The sequence below is a fragment of the Cimex lectularius genome, unplaced genomic scaffold (genome assembly GCF_000648675.2).
Source record: "Cimex lectularius strain Harlan isolate CLEC.00 unplaced genomic scaffold, Clec_2.1 scaffold200, whole genome shotgun sequence".
In the NCBI taxonomy this organism is placed as follows: domain Eukaryota; kingdom Metazoa; phylum Arthropoda; class Insecta; order Hemiptera; family Cimicidae; genus Cimex; species Cimex lectularius.
This window is the reverse complement of record NW_019392893.1, coordinates 1045721-1063962: the sequence shown is the minus strand read 5'-3', so window position 1 is coordinate 1063962 and position 18242 is coordinate 1045721. Positions and strand designations below refer to the sequence as shown.

Genomic DNA, 18242 nt, shown 5'->3' with positions numbered 1-18242 from the left:
CCTCTGCCCACATGGCCTGAATTGCCCTCCTGGGGTTGAGGTCTACGCTGAAGAGTTCATTCGGACCGGACTTCTACCTCCTGGTTGATGATGCTCTTTGTCAAAGGGAAGTACCCCCTCAAAAGGCTCACAAGTGTACTCAGCCCACAGTATGTCTGCAATATTCCCAAGAATGCTAATATTTCACACTGCACTTTTTGTGCCCAAGTACCAATAGGTTTCATTGGGGTCTGCTTCAACCGACCATTCAGGGACTAAGAATCAAATGAAAGTGACGTTGTCTTGGTCCCAAGACACTTGGAACTCATCACCAAACTACCAATTTCCAATAAGAAGGAAGATCAGATAAAAGTGTAAAGTTATTCCCGCTTAAGTGAGTATTAATCTAAACTTGGCATTGTACAGGAGTAGCGTACATTTGGTTTTTAATTTTGATTTAATAATTTAAATTAGGCAACAACAATGCTTTATTTTCTTATGAGAAATCAAAAGGTGATTTTTTTTTTTTTTTTGTTAAATTTGATACCCAGTGATATATAATGACTAAACTGACTTCATTTCTGCTTAAATTGTGGCAAATCCAACCACCAAAACAGACCAAAGATCTAATGCATTGCATCACTTGAACTTAGAGCCAAAGTGTTTGAGACAACAATGCTGACTCAGGTGAAAGCAATCCCTCTTTTCTTGAGAAATTAAAGGTCTCTCTATTAATTGTGCCCATGGCTGGAACATTTCTTTAGGGTGCCTTTTTCCATATAGCGTGCCTTATTATTTCCCAGGAGTCCTTTGTGCACAGTCAACTACCATTGTTTTTTCAAAAATGCTCGTTTGACATTCCTTTCTGACAAGAGCACAAATGTCACTCTGGACGAGGTAGAATTCACATCATCTTGAAGCTCACATACATATTAAACAACCAGCCATGGAAAGCTCTTGAGCAATGTTACCAGAGACCTTGAAAATCAACCACCCTGGCTGTTGGATCAGACCTTGGTCTTATCTGTCCAGCCACCAAGGTTGGGCTCAATTAGATGGGACACATCGAGCGACCTATCTCTACATGCCTAAAAAGTAAATGTCCTTGTATAACCTTACATGGCTTATGGTTAATCGGGTAAGGATGACCCTTCTTCTACAAGTCAGCTCCTTCAAGGGCCACCTGTTGGCAGTCCTCTTGATACCTGTGTGCTTCTTTGCTGACCCAAAATGTAAAGAAAAAGAAAATAAACTTTATTCTGGGGCTTTAAGCTTTTTTTTAGTCATCTAGGCTCGTGCTCAACACAAATAAAAAAAAGAACAAATACAATTACAAAGATTCAAATACAATTACAAAATAAAAAAATATACTCAAAATGTAGTGTATAAAATTAAAAGAGACAATTATGTTTAACAATCAAATGATTTAATAATAATTGTTCAATTAGGGCAACTGGTGTTAAGTTCAAAGTTGCAATGACAGGAGGTAATTACTTAGACAGGTCTTAAAGGTGCGAAGAAAAGGGGCGTTGAGGATAGAGTGAGGAAGGGAATTCCAGAGGCTGGATGAACGGTTGAGAGAGGAACGATTAAAAGCAGTAGTTCTGTGTTCAGAAGTTTAGAGAACCGAAGAGCTAGAACAGTATGACAGTTGTGTACAAAAAAACCTAAGGTTAGATCATGTATAAAAGGAGGGGAGTGGGAAGATATTCTTTGGTAAAGGAAGTTGCCAAGGAACTAGGAAGTATAACCTGCTGTGAGAAGGGTATAACGCATAACCACTTCAAGCTAAAGTACAATCACGTGGGACCTTCTTGTAGAGCCGAAAATAAAGCGTACAAAACAATTCATTAAGCACTTAAGTCCATCATCCAGCTCCCCCGAGTCCCCATTCACCACACATCCGTAGTCAAAGTAGAAAGTTGGGAGAATAAGAGAGAAAACAAGGAGTTCACGTACTAATGGGAAGATGGTAGCTGACACGACGGTACTGTTGGAGGGTGAAAAAGCAGCGGCGGGAGATCTGGGAAATATGAGGATTCCAACATAAGGTCTAGTCGAGTACAATCCCAAGGTTCTTAACAGTGAGACAGAAATAAATAGGGTGATTGTTAATGGGGAGGGATAATAGGCAAGGATTGAAAGAGAGAACGAGATCCAATCACAATGGCCCGAGAGTTTTTTACGTTAAGTCCCTTTTTAGTAGCCCAGGAGGTAATTGAATTTAAGTCCTCCTGAATTTTTAAAATTGCACCTTGTAAGTCAGCAAGTGGGAAAGAAAGATTTTTATTACAGATCAATCGTGGCTGAAGAACGAAATTATTCAATAATTCTCATTTGGGCTAAGAAGAAGGCAGATTGAAGCAATGGAAAAAAGTAGGGAATAACTAAAATTTGACGAGATACACTACTTTACAGTAATTTAAGTTGGTACATAATAATGTTTAATAGGAGGACCGCAGTAGCCGAGTGATTATGAGTATCAACTCCCATTTGGCACACTAGTGGTTCTATGTTCGAATCCCGGTACCGCCATGGAATTTTGTTAGATAATACGAAAAAAGATTGTAAAATTTAACCCTACGTCTGTTCCCAGGTAGTAAAACAAGAATAACTAAATTTTTTCGACGAGAAATACTTTGAAAAAAAAAATATATATATATAAGAAAGATTTCTCCTTGAGGTCAGCGGGGCGATGAACTTGTAGGTGAATTGTTACCGATTGTCCTCGTCCGACAAGTACCGATGTTTCGGTCTATCAGAGGTGTTTTGTTTCCAGGGGCACGAGAAGAACGCACAGACTCATCTGCCAGTAGACGAAACAGAGCGATCAGAAAAGATCCCAACTGTAGGTTCAAATTTAAAAGAAAGATAAATAGGTTTGCCTTATGAATAATGTGACCTGTTTGTGTCTGTCTAGTGTTGCTATTTTGGTCTGTCAGCCGGATGTATACACATGCAAACAGCGAAACTAGAAATACCAAGATGATCAGAAACAACCAAAATCAAATAATTAGTAAACGATAAACATAAATCAGTAAGTGGAACCAATACTATACAAAGTAACGTTAGACACTTTAGTTTTGTTACAAAAATTTATTAACAATTTAATAATCTAAACACTAGAATAATTAGTAATATACTTAAGATGTAATATATACAATGTGGGAAGTTAAGGGGCGACAAAGAGCTGAGGTCATCTCCGGCCCTCTGCATGTTTTCTTCTTTTTTCTGGTCTTTCACGCTATTTTACAGCCTGCAGCCACTTGACGTCTCAAATCTGTTGCTGTCTGCTGACTCTCTGATTTTATATGATAACGAAGTCGATATCCTGTTTGTACCTCATGTCAATTACAGAATAGACACTAGACATACAATACATGTCCATACATCATCACCCTCTACAAACATAGCAGACTGATCACCCCCAGAGTACACGATATTCCTCGGGGCGGGGTTAACAACCCCTTCCTTTCACGCTAATAAATTACATTCATTCCAATAATCATTAATTAACGGTCGCTAAACACCACAGATTTCCAATAATTTAACTTAAAAAACGTTACATTACCAAATTTTTATTTCTTGGCTCCTATTATAAAGTTTTGCTTATCAAAGTAATTTTTTTAGCATAAAATTATGCTTCATGATGCTACACAAGTATAATCAAATATTGTATTACCGTTTTATAATCTTTATTATAAACATTAATAATTAAGTTTATTCTGAAAATAGCGTTCTAAGTCGATAAACTAATCGTCGATATATTTACCTTTTGAAAATTTCGAAATTTATGTTAATCGCGTGTTTTCATTATTATCTACATATTAAGAGGTGTTCGATATTCTGTAAACAAGAGGGGAAAAATACATTAATGCATTTCGGATGTCATTTGTTTCCGGCCCTTAGCGGAAGAGTTGAATGGGTTGAGTTCCAGTTCCAGTTACAAGTCCGGTGGCATGTAAAAGATCGGAGGCTGAGGTTAGGCCTGTTACATCAGACCAGAGAAAGTAAACTTCCACTTTCACCCTGGAGCGAGCACATCTCTGACTTCCAGGGACACATTCGATCTGAAAAGGCCTAACTGTAAATTTTGTCTATTTACTCAATCGCGTAATACTATTGTTAACTATTCGATTTTTTCCTTAAATTTATATTAATTGGTTATTTTTGTGTGTTTATAATAATAATACAACTTTTTTGGGGCCTATGAATAGTATCTAACTTTTATCAGCTACTAGCCTAATCCCAAAACAATTTTAGTTAAAGCGCAACTCCTCAGGATTTATTTTAAATATGCCTTTCCCCTGGAAAAATCCAGTTAAATCCACGTTCCTGATGAATTTTAAAACATATTTTTAAAAAACTCAGGCGAGTGACGTTCACTAACGTTTGTCTGAAACTCTTTATTGGATTTTGCATTTGGATTTATATAAGCTCAAATTTGCACATGTATCTACATATATACTCACATGTACAGAGTTTAGCATACATTCATTCTCAGCATATGTTAGGAACACAAAACTATCAGTACTACATATGTGTAATAAAACAATCCTGTTTCTTACAAAACTCGGAACAGGGGATCCAAAGATATGCTACCGTGCTCGAGCACAAGCCTTATATTGGGCGGCCTTCCTACTCGCTCCCTATATGGAGCCAAGGAATGACACCCTTCAATTATGTGGGGGTATCTTCTACGGTTTAGATTCCCCGGGGGCACCTACCAAACTCTTTATTATAATAAGAAAATAAATTCTTTTTGGCCTGATCGATGGAACAAAACGTTTCCGATGACAAATTTGAATTCAAATGAACATAATATATTAACGTCCACGTTAAAGCACCAGACATTCCACATTAGTCTAACCTTATTGATCAATGTTTGGGTTTTTCTATATCAGAACTGGTGAAAAGGAAAAACATTTTGTGCTGTCTAAATCGCAATCCATTCGATAAGAAAGATGGTAGCTTGCAAGCAAACTTAAGTTTATGAAAAATGAGGAGCATAGGTGGCCGTTGACACGGCACTCATCACTAGGTAAGGCAAAGGTCCCGAGTTCGAATCCAGCAGCCCTGGAACACTAGTACTCCCAGAGTTCAAATAACCTCGTAATTGAAATATCCTCGTAAAAAAGCTTAAGTTTATGAAAAAATGTAGTAAATGGAGGGATACTAAAATGTGATCATCACATAGTGAGAATAGGCGGAAAAACTTACAAGTAAACGTTCAACAGATTATACAAACACGAATTTAATTTTTTTTTTGTCAAGTTTTCTACTGTAGTGATGTAAACCAATGACTTGCATTTGAAAAATGGCAAATATTAGATAATTTCCTTAAGTAAATATTCACACGAAAGCCTACAACTTTAAGGTTTACCTAAGTTATCGCCTTCAGGTTTCTCCTCCATTCAATTCAATTTCGGAAGGAAGAGGTTTTTAAAACTATTTCCATGATCAAACGGGAAGCATCGTATTACTTCATTCATGGGGAAAGTTTCATCATATCGGGCGTTTACATAACCCGAAAACCTGTACATTTTATAACGTTCGGCTTCTACAAGGTGGACTTTGGATGGCATGTTCCTGTTATGCAAAAAAAGAAATGAAAAATACATATAATCAGGCGTTAATTATCATTTTAAAAGAAGGAACGAGTGAGAAAAGACAGAGTCATTCTTTCATTTGGCTGCACAAACTAGTAAACATTATCAACGATTGATTTGACGACAGATCAATCATAATCATTAAAATTCAATTCTTGGGTCAATCCTGAACAAAGTTAATCTCAACAGGGAAAAAAACAACAATAAACATAAACGTCGACGGGTTTTTTTTCCGTTTGGCTACCTCTGTTAAGGCTGAAGGACGGTGAGCGTTCTAGAACATTAAACTATCAAAAAGGTCTAATGACAAGATCTAAATGAAGGTCCGAACATTATCGGATGCCCGGAATCACCCCAGCACCACCACACAGACCGGTTAGCTTCAACTATCTGCCTACTCTTATTTGATTTTGGTAAGTTAATTTTGAATTCTTCTTGAGTGTCTTAGTCACCTAAATTTGAATACGAATAGGATTGACACTAATCCACATGCTCTCTATGACCTAACTACTTATATATAATGTGAAACGATTGGTTAGGTCAGTTATTATTGGGTTATCAGGAAAATAATGTAGGTTTATGGTTATAAAATAAAAAAATTAAATAAATGATTTTAAACATTTTTTATTAATTAAAATACCCTCCATCATTCTCAATACCTACCAAAGTGTCACCATCATCTTTTTTTGATGTGTTGGGGACTTCGGAAAATATGGTGTAGCTTTCCTTTTGTCGAGTGACTGTCCAGAACGAGTGCTGTTATCGTAGAGAATCAACTTTTCATCACAAAAAACAATTCCAGTCAGAAAAGTTTCGTTTCTGTTTCGACAAAGAAGTTTTGCGCAAACTTCAGCTTTTCACCTTTTCTATTGCCTTTGGGTGGTCAGCGACGGACGATTTGCTAACTGAAAGATCCTCTGCAAGTTTTCGGAGAGTTGTTCTGGGATTTTCTTCGACCAGAGCATCATCTAGGAAAGAAATCATTCCACGACCTTCTTTGTCTTCAAGGCTAAAGTTTCCCTCTCGAAATTCTTCAAACCATTTCTGAATAGTGCTCTCACTCACACTGCCATCACCCCAGATTTCATTATTGTTTCTGGCAGTTTGGGCACATTTCCGACCGAGTTTCAACACATAAAACGAAATTACAAATTACGCGTTGACAGTAAAGACTGAATTATTCCGGAGTAATAAAATGGTACTGAGGTAAACAGACATTTTTGTTTGGAAGAGGATTAAAAAGTGATGACATTCTTACAAAAGAATAATCCATCAAACATAAACAGTCTATTCTGTACAGGGATAATTGAACAAAAAACATGAAAACCTGCACTATTTTCCGGACAACCCAATATTTTGGGTAATAATTTGCTGTAGTTCACTAGTTTCGTGGTCCGCTTGACCAATTGATATATTACAATTAATTAAGTTTTTCAGTTGAGATAAAAATGTCAATGGCACGAGCGGGATTCGAACCCACGACCTGCAGCTTGATACGCCGCTGCTCTACCACTTGAGCTATCGTGACCTCGATCCACTCGGACATCAACTTCCCATCTCAACCACACCTTTTGAATTTTCACTCCTTTTTGCCATTTTTTTATCTCAACTGAAAACCTTATTAATTGTAATTTGCTGTAGTTTTAATTAATTTTATGTTTACACACTTATGTTTTTTGTTGATGTAATTTAGAGGTAAGAACATGAAAGAAGAAACGTCAGAACACAGAAATAAAGAAAAAATTCTGTGTAATATAATATATAAAATTCTGGTTATTCAAACTTGGTTAGAGGAAGGTTCATGGGAGGAAGAAAATACATTCTAAAAAAGTCTGCCAAATGGTTGGATAATAAAGTTTCTTCACATTTTATGCATGTGCATGGATGTATGTTAGCACGTTTGGTATAAAATTCGTAGGGGATCTAAAAAGTAACCCGCATAATCTCTAAAAATCCGTAAATGGTTTCCGAGTTTTCCCGGTCAAAAGGAATTGACCACAGAAAGACCGATAAACACGGAACCAAATTTGTCCAGAAAGGAATGAAACGCAAAATGCGAGTGGAAATTTTTTTTTAAGGACATTATTTTTTGACTTCGGGCATGAATGCTTCCCTATCTTCTGTAATTCGGAAAGCAAACATTTTATGGACAGGAAAATGGTCAGCTAAGATTTCGTATACACCCTACTTTTATTTAGATCTTATGTACGTATCCATAAATGTCGTATGTATATTTATGGATTTGTAGCAATCAAATTCAAATAATCAAAATACAAATAATCCAATAAGTGAGGTTGTGGATGGGAAATTTTCCAACGAGGTAGGTTGAATGTTTTCTGGATTTAACAGGGCCGGTTTCCTTCAATTATCTTCGTTATGAAAATCTCGTATTTTGTTTTGGTAAGCCGCTTTTAAGTACATTTCTAGCGTTCTAGTTATTTCGTTTCACGTTAAGTTTATTACAAATGACCCTGACAGTTATATAACTAGATCTCCGTGGATGAAACAGTCTCGTACGTATGGAAGGTCTTACAATAGATGTGACAATTTCGAAAATTAAAAGACATCGACACAAATCTCCTCTGGTAGAGAGATAAGAGTAAATTTGTGGACGCTTCCGAAGAGCATGGATGGAGTAGAGCAGGTAAGGTGACGAGAAAATTTGCTGGCATAAGCATAGGCTGGCTCATGTTCTCCCAAATTGATGAAACGTGTCTGTGACAACCTTCCCACACTAATTAACTCCTCGACTGTCGTTATTTAATGGGACTATTCGTCTGTCGCGTTTCTATGAGCCAGGTTTGTGGGAAAGCCTCTTTGCCCCCTACCAGATGGGTGACTCGTCAGATTTCCAACATGTGTTTGACATTCCTTACAATTATTTTTAACCTATATTAACAACCATCCCTAACTTATGCTAAGGCGGGACCGGCTTACAAAATAAATAGCTTGAAGCTAGGTAGTGAGCTATAGCTTTGAGGAGGACAATGTACCTACCTGATGTTTAATGTAAATCTTCCGTTCTACTGCGACCTAACTAAATCTAAGAAGGGTGGATGGAACCATCAGGTTATAGAGATTCAAAGTTATGACAAGGAATGGCCAAGTCATGGAAATCAATCTCTGGTCAAAGAGATACGAGACAATTTAAGAACACTCCATGGATGGCAAATTGAAATAGAGTGTATAAAGGCAAATTAAGTTCATGCGGAAAGTGAGTTGACATCAAAAATGTTTGGTATTGTGTGATGAAATGTGGTCAAATAGTCAAACTGGTCAAACACAATAAACAATTTTTCCCTTTATTTTCATAAACAAAGATAAAAGATACCTATAACCGAGTAAAACGTGCCTAAAGTTTGATAAAACAGAAAGAGAAACATGGGAGAAACCATTGCCAGAGAACAAAATGTCTCTGAGAGAGGGTGGCCGCAACGGTTTAGGCGTTGACACGGCGCTCATCACTGTAAGGTAAAGGTCCTAGGTTCGAATCCAGTGGCCCTGCATTCGAACCCGACATACTTACAAATGTTTTTTTTTTGTTTTTTTTCAAAAGCAGCACCCGGAGGGTTTATATGACGTCTGCTGTTGCGAACCCTCGTAAAAAAGTTTCTTGTCTCTGTTCCAGGGCTCACAGGGCCGAAGGAGAATCGAGGGGCTGAAAAGTAGGGTTTTCAACTAAATCAACAGAACCCAAAAACCCTTCTTAATCACCCACCCGGCGTTGTACTATCTGCTGCAACCTTATCTCACTAAATGCTCGACTTTCTTTATTTCGTGGACAGACTATTTGCCTGTCACGTTCCTATGATCTGCAGGTTTGTGAGAAACGTCTCTTTCCCCTACCGGATGGGCGATCCGTCAGATTTACGGCCTTATTTCCAATATATCGTTTGACATCCTTTACAACTATTTTTAACTTAATTTATCAACTTACTCATAACTTATGCTAAGACCGGCTTACACCGCAGTACACATCCATATTAGTATGAATGCCTAACAGGACTCAAGCTCAATCTAGAAAATATAGGAGCCAAAAAAAAAAAAAAAAATCAAGACTTTAAAGGATAATAAAAAGTTTGAAGCTAGATAACGTCCTAAACCAACGTGTGGAGTAGCATAATAGCCCTACATGACTTATCAGGTCTGACAAAAGAAAAAAAAAATTATCGTGCGCTCTCAATGAGTAATTTCACGCTTCTCTCATTCTAGGCCAGCTTTTATTAGTTCAAAAGAAATAGATAGAAAAGCTTTATTCTCATACGAGAAATCAAAAGAGAGATTTTTTTTAATTTGTGACCCGATGACGACCGGACTGACTTCATGACTGTTTAAATTGTGGCTACCGTATAAAAAGAACTCATGGGATCGATAATCTGGTAAATATATTATACCGAGGTCGATATAGCCTGCATACCCGAGTGGTGAGATATAGGACGAGTAAATATTAATTCTAAATTGAATTAAGGAAAATGGATTTTTCAATGTTATAAATTTTGTGATGTTTCCTCCTGTGGACTGCCAGATGATAAACCTATTGTTTGACATTTAACTAACATCTTGGTCTACTTATCCTTGATGATTTTCGTCGGTTTAGACGCGTTTCGGCATTTCGCCATCTTCATTGTATGGGTGGTTGTATGTGTACTTGATGTATTAAGTCTTTTTGATTGCTCTAGTCGATCTTTTTTATCTTCAGTCCTTTTTAATTTCTGTAATATTTTTAATGGTGTAAACGATTTTTGTGAGTTGTTTATTTGTGTAATTATGAGTTTTTTAGTGTTAAATGTTAGGGGCTGTGTAGATATTATTAATGATTGTAGGTGCATTTGGTGGATTAAGGGGTTTTTTAATCGTTCTAGTTGGTCTTTTTGATCTATGGTTCTTTTTCTTTTAATTTATATTTAGTGGTCTTTTGACCAAATTACTATTTCAATTAATTAATCCTTCTATGTAAGGTTTTGGCTAAAATGAATAGATAGTGCCACGAGCGGGATTCGAATCAACGACGTTCGGCTGAATTCTACCACTTGAACTATCGTGACTTCGAATACTGCTTACACGATATTTGGAAAATAGCAAAAGTAGGGAAAATTCGAAAGATTGGAGGTTGAGATGGAGAGTTGGTGACCGAGTGGATCGAAGTCACGATAGCTCAAGTTGTAGAGCAGCGGCGTATTTAGTCGAAGGTCGTGGGTTCGAATCCCGCTCGTGGCACTAGCTTTTTCATTTCAGCCAAAATCTTACATAAAAGGATTAATTAATTGAAAGGTGTATGTAATGTTTGTGATTCATTGTTAATTTGTGTATTTATGAGTGTTTTAGTGTTGAATGTTCCTGTATTTCTAAGTTTTCGAGTATTTTCATTTTCTGTCCTTTTTGTACGTGTGTAGTAGTTTTATATTTGTTTGTATTGTCGACGGTTCGTAGCTGTTTTCTATTAGGTGAGTAGTGTAATTCGATTATCCGTCGTTGTTCCTAAACAAATTGATACGTTCCTTGTATCTTTTCGTCCCGTCTCTAGGATGTATGTTTCGTTCTAGTTGGTTGTCTTGTCGATGGTTTTGTCTTAATAATTTTTCTATTGCGTTTGCGATTTTAATATTGTTTTTATGCCTAATTTGTTGAATAAGTCTGTGCGTTCTTTCCCAAGGTATTTGCACATGATCCGTTTACTGTCTGTTTTTGAGGTGTTGTTTTGTGTTTGTGTGCGAGTTTTGTTTATTATTTTGTTGTTGATGTCGAATTTTAGAAAGTTTATACTATTGTTTGTTTCTATTTCTGCCGTGAATTTTATGTTTTTGTTTATGGAGTTCAGGTCTGTCACTACTCATTTGACATCGTTTACAGGAAAAAAACCGGGATTAAGTGTTCGAATATATATATTTTGAAGTTTGTTAAAACCATTTGAAACTTATATTAAAAATCCAAGACAAAATCTGTGATGGATATACAACGACGAAAGTGAAGAAGCTTAATTCAATTTCTCTTCGATAAGTTGTCTGCACCAGGCATAAAAGATAAAAGGGCTATTGATCGAATTGTTACCCTGTGCTAACAGGTCTACCGTATTCCAATTTTCTGTATACAGATAATTAAAATTTGAAAGGGTTAATAGATATAAGATGATTCGATCTAGAATTCAATAGACCTTCTTCTTTATCCAGTAATTATTTCAGATTTTTTTGGCAGAGTGGTCGTTAAATTGGTATTGATGTCGGCAGCAAAGAATAACAAAAGATGTCTCTTGGAGTCGTGTTTTTCGTGAGAAGCTGTGAGAATGCAGAAATTGAAAAAGCCCGGCATTGTGTTGTCGGAGGGTTGATATGGAAATAAAGTAAAGCCGACTTCCGATACTAAAAAATCGAAAGCTGAAATTCCAGCACTCTTAACACACTTCCTCGCTTATGTAAATCTCCTTGAGCCCGTGGTGGCTTTACCATAGATCTGACCCATTTCTCCTGGACCTTAGCTTTCTCGGCGGTCGATGCGCCAATCGGCCGACCGTCCCCGGCTTCCTCAGCGGTCATTGGATCCGCGCACGACTCTTCGGCAGCCCCCTTCCTCCGTCCATGGTAACGTTGACGGCCCTGCCGGTAGACGATTATACAACACCCTCCCTGGTAGACGTGACTTCTCCTCCCTCTTCTGCTTCTTTCTTCTCCGGAGGGACTCCGACTCCTGGACTTTTGCAAAGTTGCGTTTTCAGTCTCAGCTTCCCCCTGAATCAAATCGTTTATCCCAGTGGAAGAACGACAATACTTCGGCTCTTAGTGGAACGATCCAGTTATCTTGTGGAACCGTTTTTTAAACAAATGTCATTTGAAGGTAAATATTTTTCTCTATATTATGTCTTTTTGGATAATACCATACATCATATCCTCTCATACATATTCCTCTTTTGCCGAATAATTCGTTGGCTTTTTGGACTTGTTTAAAATTTCAACAACAACCGACTACTCTCAATTTTCTCCCTATTGAACAAAAATTTTAATAAGACAAACCAATCCCATATTAATTTCTAAAAACCAAAAAGCAAACATAATTTACTGTTTTATGGCGCTGAAAATTTAAATATATTGATTTATTTAACTAAAAATCCTATTTATATTGTGAAAATTTCTATAATCATGATTTAAATATGAGGCTCGATCAACAAATAACCAATAAAGAATGATCTAATTACTATAAAATAAACATCACTGTACAAGTCGTTGTTAAAGCATCGAAAAAAAAAGAAAAATTCAACTTTGTGTTTAGTATAGATCTATATTTTGTCCATTTTTTCTATTTTGTTTGTTCACTACGTATATTGTCTTTTTTCTGTGTTTTGTTTGATTTTCTCGTTGATTTTTTTTTAACTTTTATTAGGCTAAAGTTAGATTATTCAACTTCTGTATTGTTTTTTCTTTTTCTTTTGTCTGTGTTTAGTGTAGATCTATATTTTGTCGATTTTTTCTGTTTTGTTTGTTCACTACGTATATTGTCTTTTTTTATATGTTTTGTTTGATTTTTTCGTTGTATGTATTTTTTTGTACTTTTTATTAGGTTGAAGTTGGGTTATTCAACTTCTGCATTGTTCTTTTTTTCCTTTGTCTGTGTTTCGTGTAGATCTATATTTTGTCAATTTTTTCTGTTTTGTTTGTTCACTACGTACATTGTTTTTTCTGTTTTGTTTGATTTTTTCTTGATTTTTTTTTACTTTTATTAGGCTAAAGTTAGATTATTCAACTTCTGTATTGTTTTTTCTTTCTTTTTCTTTTGTCTGTGTTTAGTGTAGATCTATATTTTGTCGATTTTTTCTGTTTTGTTTGTTCACTACGTATATTGCCTTTTTTCATACGTTTTGTTTGATTTTTCGTTGAATTTTTTTTTTTTGTAGTTTTTATTAGGTTAAAGTTGGGTTATTCAACTTCTGTATTGGTCTTTTTTTTCTTTTGTCTGTGTTTAGTGTAGATATTTTGGCCAATTTTTATGCTTTGGTTGTTCGCCATGTTTATTGTCTCTTTTGTATGTATTTTGTTTCATTTTTTGTGCTTTTTAATTAAGTTAATGTTGGTAAATACATTTTGCACAGAATAAAAAGTTGAAATACTAGATAAACCCATTCCCCCTTTTTCATACCGTTACCACTTTTTTCCAGTAGTACAAAATTTCTGCATGTTAGTTCGAATGAAAGAAAAGCGTGTACCGCTAGAAAGCTAATTAAACGAAGAAGTTGTTATGAAATTTCCCAAGTTCTACCGTGAATTTTTCCATTGAGGTTGCAAATTTAGTTTTTGCAAATTTTAAATTTAGCAGTTTTGGAAAGATTTAATCTTTTTTGGGTGCCTTATTAAAGGAAATTTAACGCCCCTTTCGATGCTTTTCTTTAGATTTCCCGAAAAATGAATAGTTCAAGAGCTACTAAGCTAAGATTTATGACGAAAACCGTAGATAGTTAAGTCAATGGGTTGAGAATAGGATCATGGGTCATACGAACTTTTTCATTGCATTTGAAGTGTGAAATTCACAGGCAAAGTTTATGAGGCGAGTAGCCTGACACCCTGTATAATATGTACATTAAAATGCACATCTGCATTATACAAGTATCTACAAGTAAAAAGAGTTTGATTTTGTAAATTGCACAACAAATTCATTATTTTGTTGTATGACTCGTTGTAATTTAAAGAACCTCGAAACATGAAACATCAATTATTTCTTAATTGATGAGGATAAAATGATTATACAAATTAACATAAAAAATATCATTTATTCCAAATTAGACCACTGTTTAAATGGTATCCCCGGTGGGAGTGAGAAAATATTTAAATTAAAAACATTTATGCAAATGTGGTTATATATTTTCCGATCATCCTGGTCCGCATTGTGGGGGTATTTCGAAACGAAAAACAATTGGAGATTTTTTTTCTTTTGTTTGCATCTGTAGTTTTTGTTGTTTATGGAAATACCAGTCCACGAAGTCTCGCTGGTTTTATTACGTTAGAAGCATTGCGCCAATGTATGTTCAATGAAACAGTTCAGTTGTGTGAATGTATGAAAAACGAGACAAACCTGGCCAGTATATTCGTAAACGACAGATCTCACAATCATTGAAAATTTTACATATTAAAACTGACAAATATTACAACGTTAGAAAATAACAAGTTATTAAATGTTACCTTTTCAAAAATAAATAAATTCCTTTGTAATTAAATTTGAAAAAAGTATTGTCTTAATCATTTTCATGTAAGTATATAAATACACAATACAGTAAACGCCTCAGTACGTTTACAGTACAGAAAAACATACAAATTAAACTATTGCAAATCAAAAAGTAATTATATTAATATTGAAATTATCATTAATTATTAATGCACTCATAAAAGTTAAAAATATGAAGTTTTTGAAAATATATTTGACGACGTTTAATTCAGAATATTTCATAAAAATCTAGCTTCCTAAATGTTTTCATTGATTTTTTAACAGAAATCCATCGGTTAATGGTATTTTTTGTTCAATGGATCACTATTGATTTAATTGTACTTTTATTGGCCATAAATTGAGTAATAAATATTTCATTGCAGTTTCATTTCAGTTTGTACACGTTTTGTTTGTTTTATAATTTATTTTAACTGTAATAACTAGCAGGCAAAAACACTTCTTGGTCAATTGCAATATGTTAAATTAAAACCAACCTTTACACCAAGAGAAAATAAACCTTTTGGACAAATAAGAGTTAATTTATGTTTTTAAATTATGAGATCGCTTGGGCAGCAGGGTGATAACCTAAAATCTGGGCCTTTCCGATTTTGGCCTGTTTAGTCTCGCTAAGTCGGACTGTTAGACGCGTATCGACGTTTCGCCATATTCAGTGGTTGGTCTGTGCGTCGTCTTCGTGCGTCTAAGACCAGAAACCCAACCTGGATATCAAGAAATCAGACAGACCAAATGGCCGTGACAAGAAGACCTCACCGAAGTTCAGGATCATATTTCAAAATCAAACGTGTCCGTTTGACGTCCAAATTCGTCCGAACGTCCAACAATTTTTTAAACCAGTAAAATGTTTATTGAACGGACTCAAGAATTTTTAAAAATAATATTGTTAACTATTGACTATTGAAAAATAACGCAGTTATAAATTAAAGTACAAATACAAGGGTAAAACAAGTTGTTTTTATAACTTTTGTTCTATACAACTCAATCTTGTCCATTATATTTAGTGGTCTGATTGACCAAATTACTTCTTTCAATTAATTAATCTTTTTATGTAAGGTTTTGGTTGAAATGGAAAAGCTAGTGTCACGAGCGGGATTCGAACCCTCGACCTTCGGATGGTCGGTGGGCTCGAATCCCGCTCGTGCCACTAGCTTTTCCATTTCAACCAGAACCTTGCATAAAAAGATTATTCAATTTTGTTTTAAATAACAGTAACAGCAAGTATAATTTAAACAAACCATAAAATTTTTGAAAATTTGTATCACATTAAAATGGGAAAGAATTGCCTATATGGTTTGTACGATATTCAAAATTACCATTAATTATTATTTTTATTGCAGTTTATTATTAATTATTTAGCCATATTATCAATGAATTGTTCTGGACAGAAAATTATTTGATTTACTAGTTGTATAATTAAAACGAAGCACTTTATTCGTAAATATTGAACAAAGTATTTTTTTATCTGAATTATTATTTTGTTTGTGGATGTGTTGTATATTGTTTTGATCATTTAATTGTAAGACATTCGATAAAATGACCTTTTGTATTATCGCCGGTGTGTTGAGAAACAATATGGTCAGTCCTACAGTCGAACCTGTCATTGCCGTTAAATAATTAAATGGTCGTCAACAATTTGTAGAATTATCGACCGGCCTTTCGTTCTTTTCGACTTTTTTTGTTCACTTTTCCGTCCGATCCTCAGGCCAGAAGGTTGAAGACCTGCCGGTTGTATAAGACGTCTTTCACCCGAGAAAGCGTCCTTGCGACTTGTACTAGGAAGTGACGTGACCGCCTCTGGACCGCTGTTATCCCTCTTCTCCACTCTTTGTCGACTGTTAAATTATTGTTTTCCCTCGTTTATACATGAGACGGTCGCAAAGTTGAAACGGACAAGCAATTAACAAGGAACATAAAAGTCTACAAGAAAATAATAATAAAAATGTTGATTGTGATGGTGATGGAGATGAAGATACTAGGAAGCGGGTTCTGTAATCCCCAGGCACTGCACCCTTCTGGCTTATTGTACCTTCCTAGTACCCTAGTTCAGTGCAATAGACTCAACTCAGAAGTATTAGGTCATTGACTGTTGCTGCTTCAATTTTATTCTCTAAGTTTTTTCGGTATGTTAGGTTAATTCTCCATTGGGCAGTTGCTTCGATATGGGTGGTTGTTTCCTCCTCATTGCACAATCTGCAGTGCACCGTTATATATGCCTATGTTGTGTACATGTTTTCTCAGATGCCAGTGACCGGTTTATAGTCCTATCACTTACTGTCCCTCTCCAATGGCAGCAGAGAGTTTGGCAGTCTTGATGAGGGTTGTTTTAGTATAAGTTTACTGTGTCTATCCAGGAGTTTATCCACTTCTCTTTTTGTTTTATTTGGATCCAACTCGGATGGAGGATTCCGTATTTGTTATCAATGTATGTTGTTATTATACAGGGTGTTCGACTACTCGTGTTACAAACTTGCCCGTAGATTCAACATTCAAAAAGGAACCAAAAAGTCCTAATTAACTATGGTCCGAATCTCGACAGTTGGATAAAAACATTGATACCATTGAAAACTACATTAAATTTCCAATAAGATGTAATCAATACTAAACTTGAAAACATTCGTGAAATAAGTGTTTTTGCAGCAAGAAATTTGAAAAAAATATTTTTCTCTAAGTTGAAAAACTTATTATGGTGATTCTAAACTATTATTTACAAACCTAGAGATAAGCAAATTTCAGAAAACGTACTCCATTTAATATCCTTTTTAGTGGTGCTTTTTGCTTGCTTTGATGGTGGAAAAGAAAAAACCGTGGTTGAAGGATTGGTAAGGTGGAAAGATTAATAATAATAAAAAATAAAAAACGTAAGGAAATTTTGAATGAATTTATTCAACGTTTTTTAAATTTGATTCGAAATGGTCTTCATTCTCCGCAACGAATTTTCGAAGAACTGCCGTCGCATTAAACCCGTATGCAAGATGTATATCAGCGTATTCTTCATTAGAAAAAGTAGCCACAGTATTAACAAGATATCACATAGAAAACTAAAACGTTTTGAATCTTAAAACTCTTTTATTCTGGAGAATAGTAATACAATAATCCTTTAATGAAAGTTGCAGTCGTGTTGGTAAATCAGTAAACACTTGCACTACTTCGGTTTCGAACCCAAATTTAAAAAAAGTTTAATAAATTCATTCAAAATTTCCTTAATTTTTTTTTAAATTTTGCACCTTACCAATCCGTCAGCCATGGTTTTTTCCATGCCTCCATCAATTTCTTCATTTTAGAATATATGTTATATTAATTACTTATTTTAATATAAACCAAATTAACCGAGATCAAAAATTCTGTAGTTTTTATTTTTAAAAATTAATTTGAATGGTTTGGTAGAAAATTGATCAAAACACCGGAATACCATTTTTTTGATATAATGAATTTAACTAACAGTTTATTACACGG

At 35.2% G+C, this 18242-nt stretch overlaps 1 protein-coding gene across 4 annotated transcripts in view; it reads left to right on the top strand.

The window, feature by feature from the left end:
• The first annotated feature begins 5844 nt into the window (after positions 1-5844).
• Positions 5845-18242, top strand: part of LOC106667727 (putative fatty acyl-CoA reductase CG5065) — a 42805-nt gene continuing 30407 nt past the window's right edge. The window contains exon 1 of one of the 4 annotated variants that reach the window (XM_014395852.2): positions 5845-6001. Coding sequence is in view for 2 of the 4 variants with exons in the window: in XM_024229123.1 (XP_024084891.1) it covers positions 9951-9967 (17 nt within the window). In the remaining 2 variants the exon portion in view is untranslated. Of the gene's footprint in view, positions 6002-9831; positions 9968-11953; positions 12417-18242 lie in introns of those variants that run through there. The other 3 variants (XM_024229123.1, XM_024229124.1, XM_014395850.2) reach the window with 3 other exon arrangements.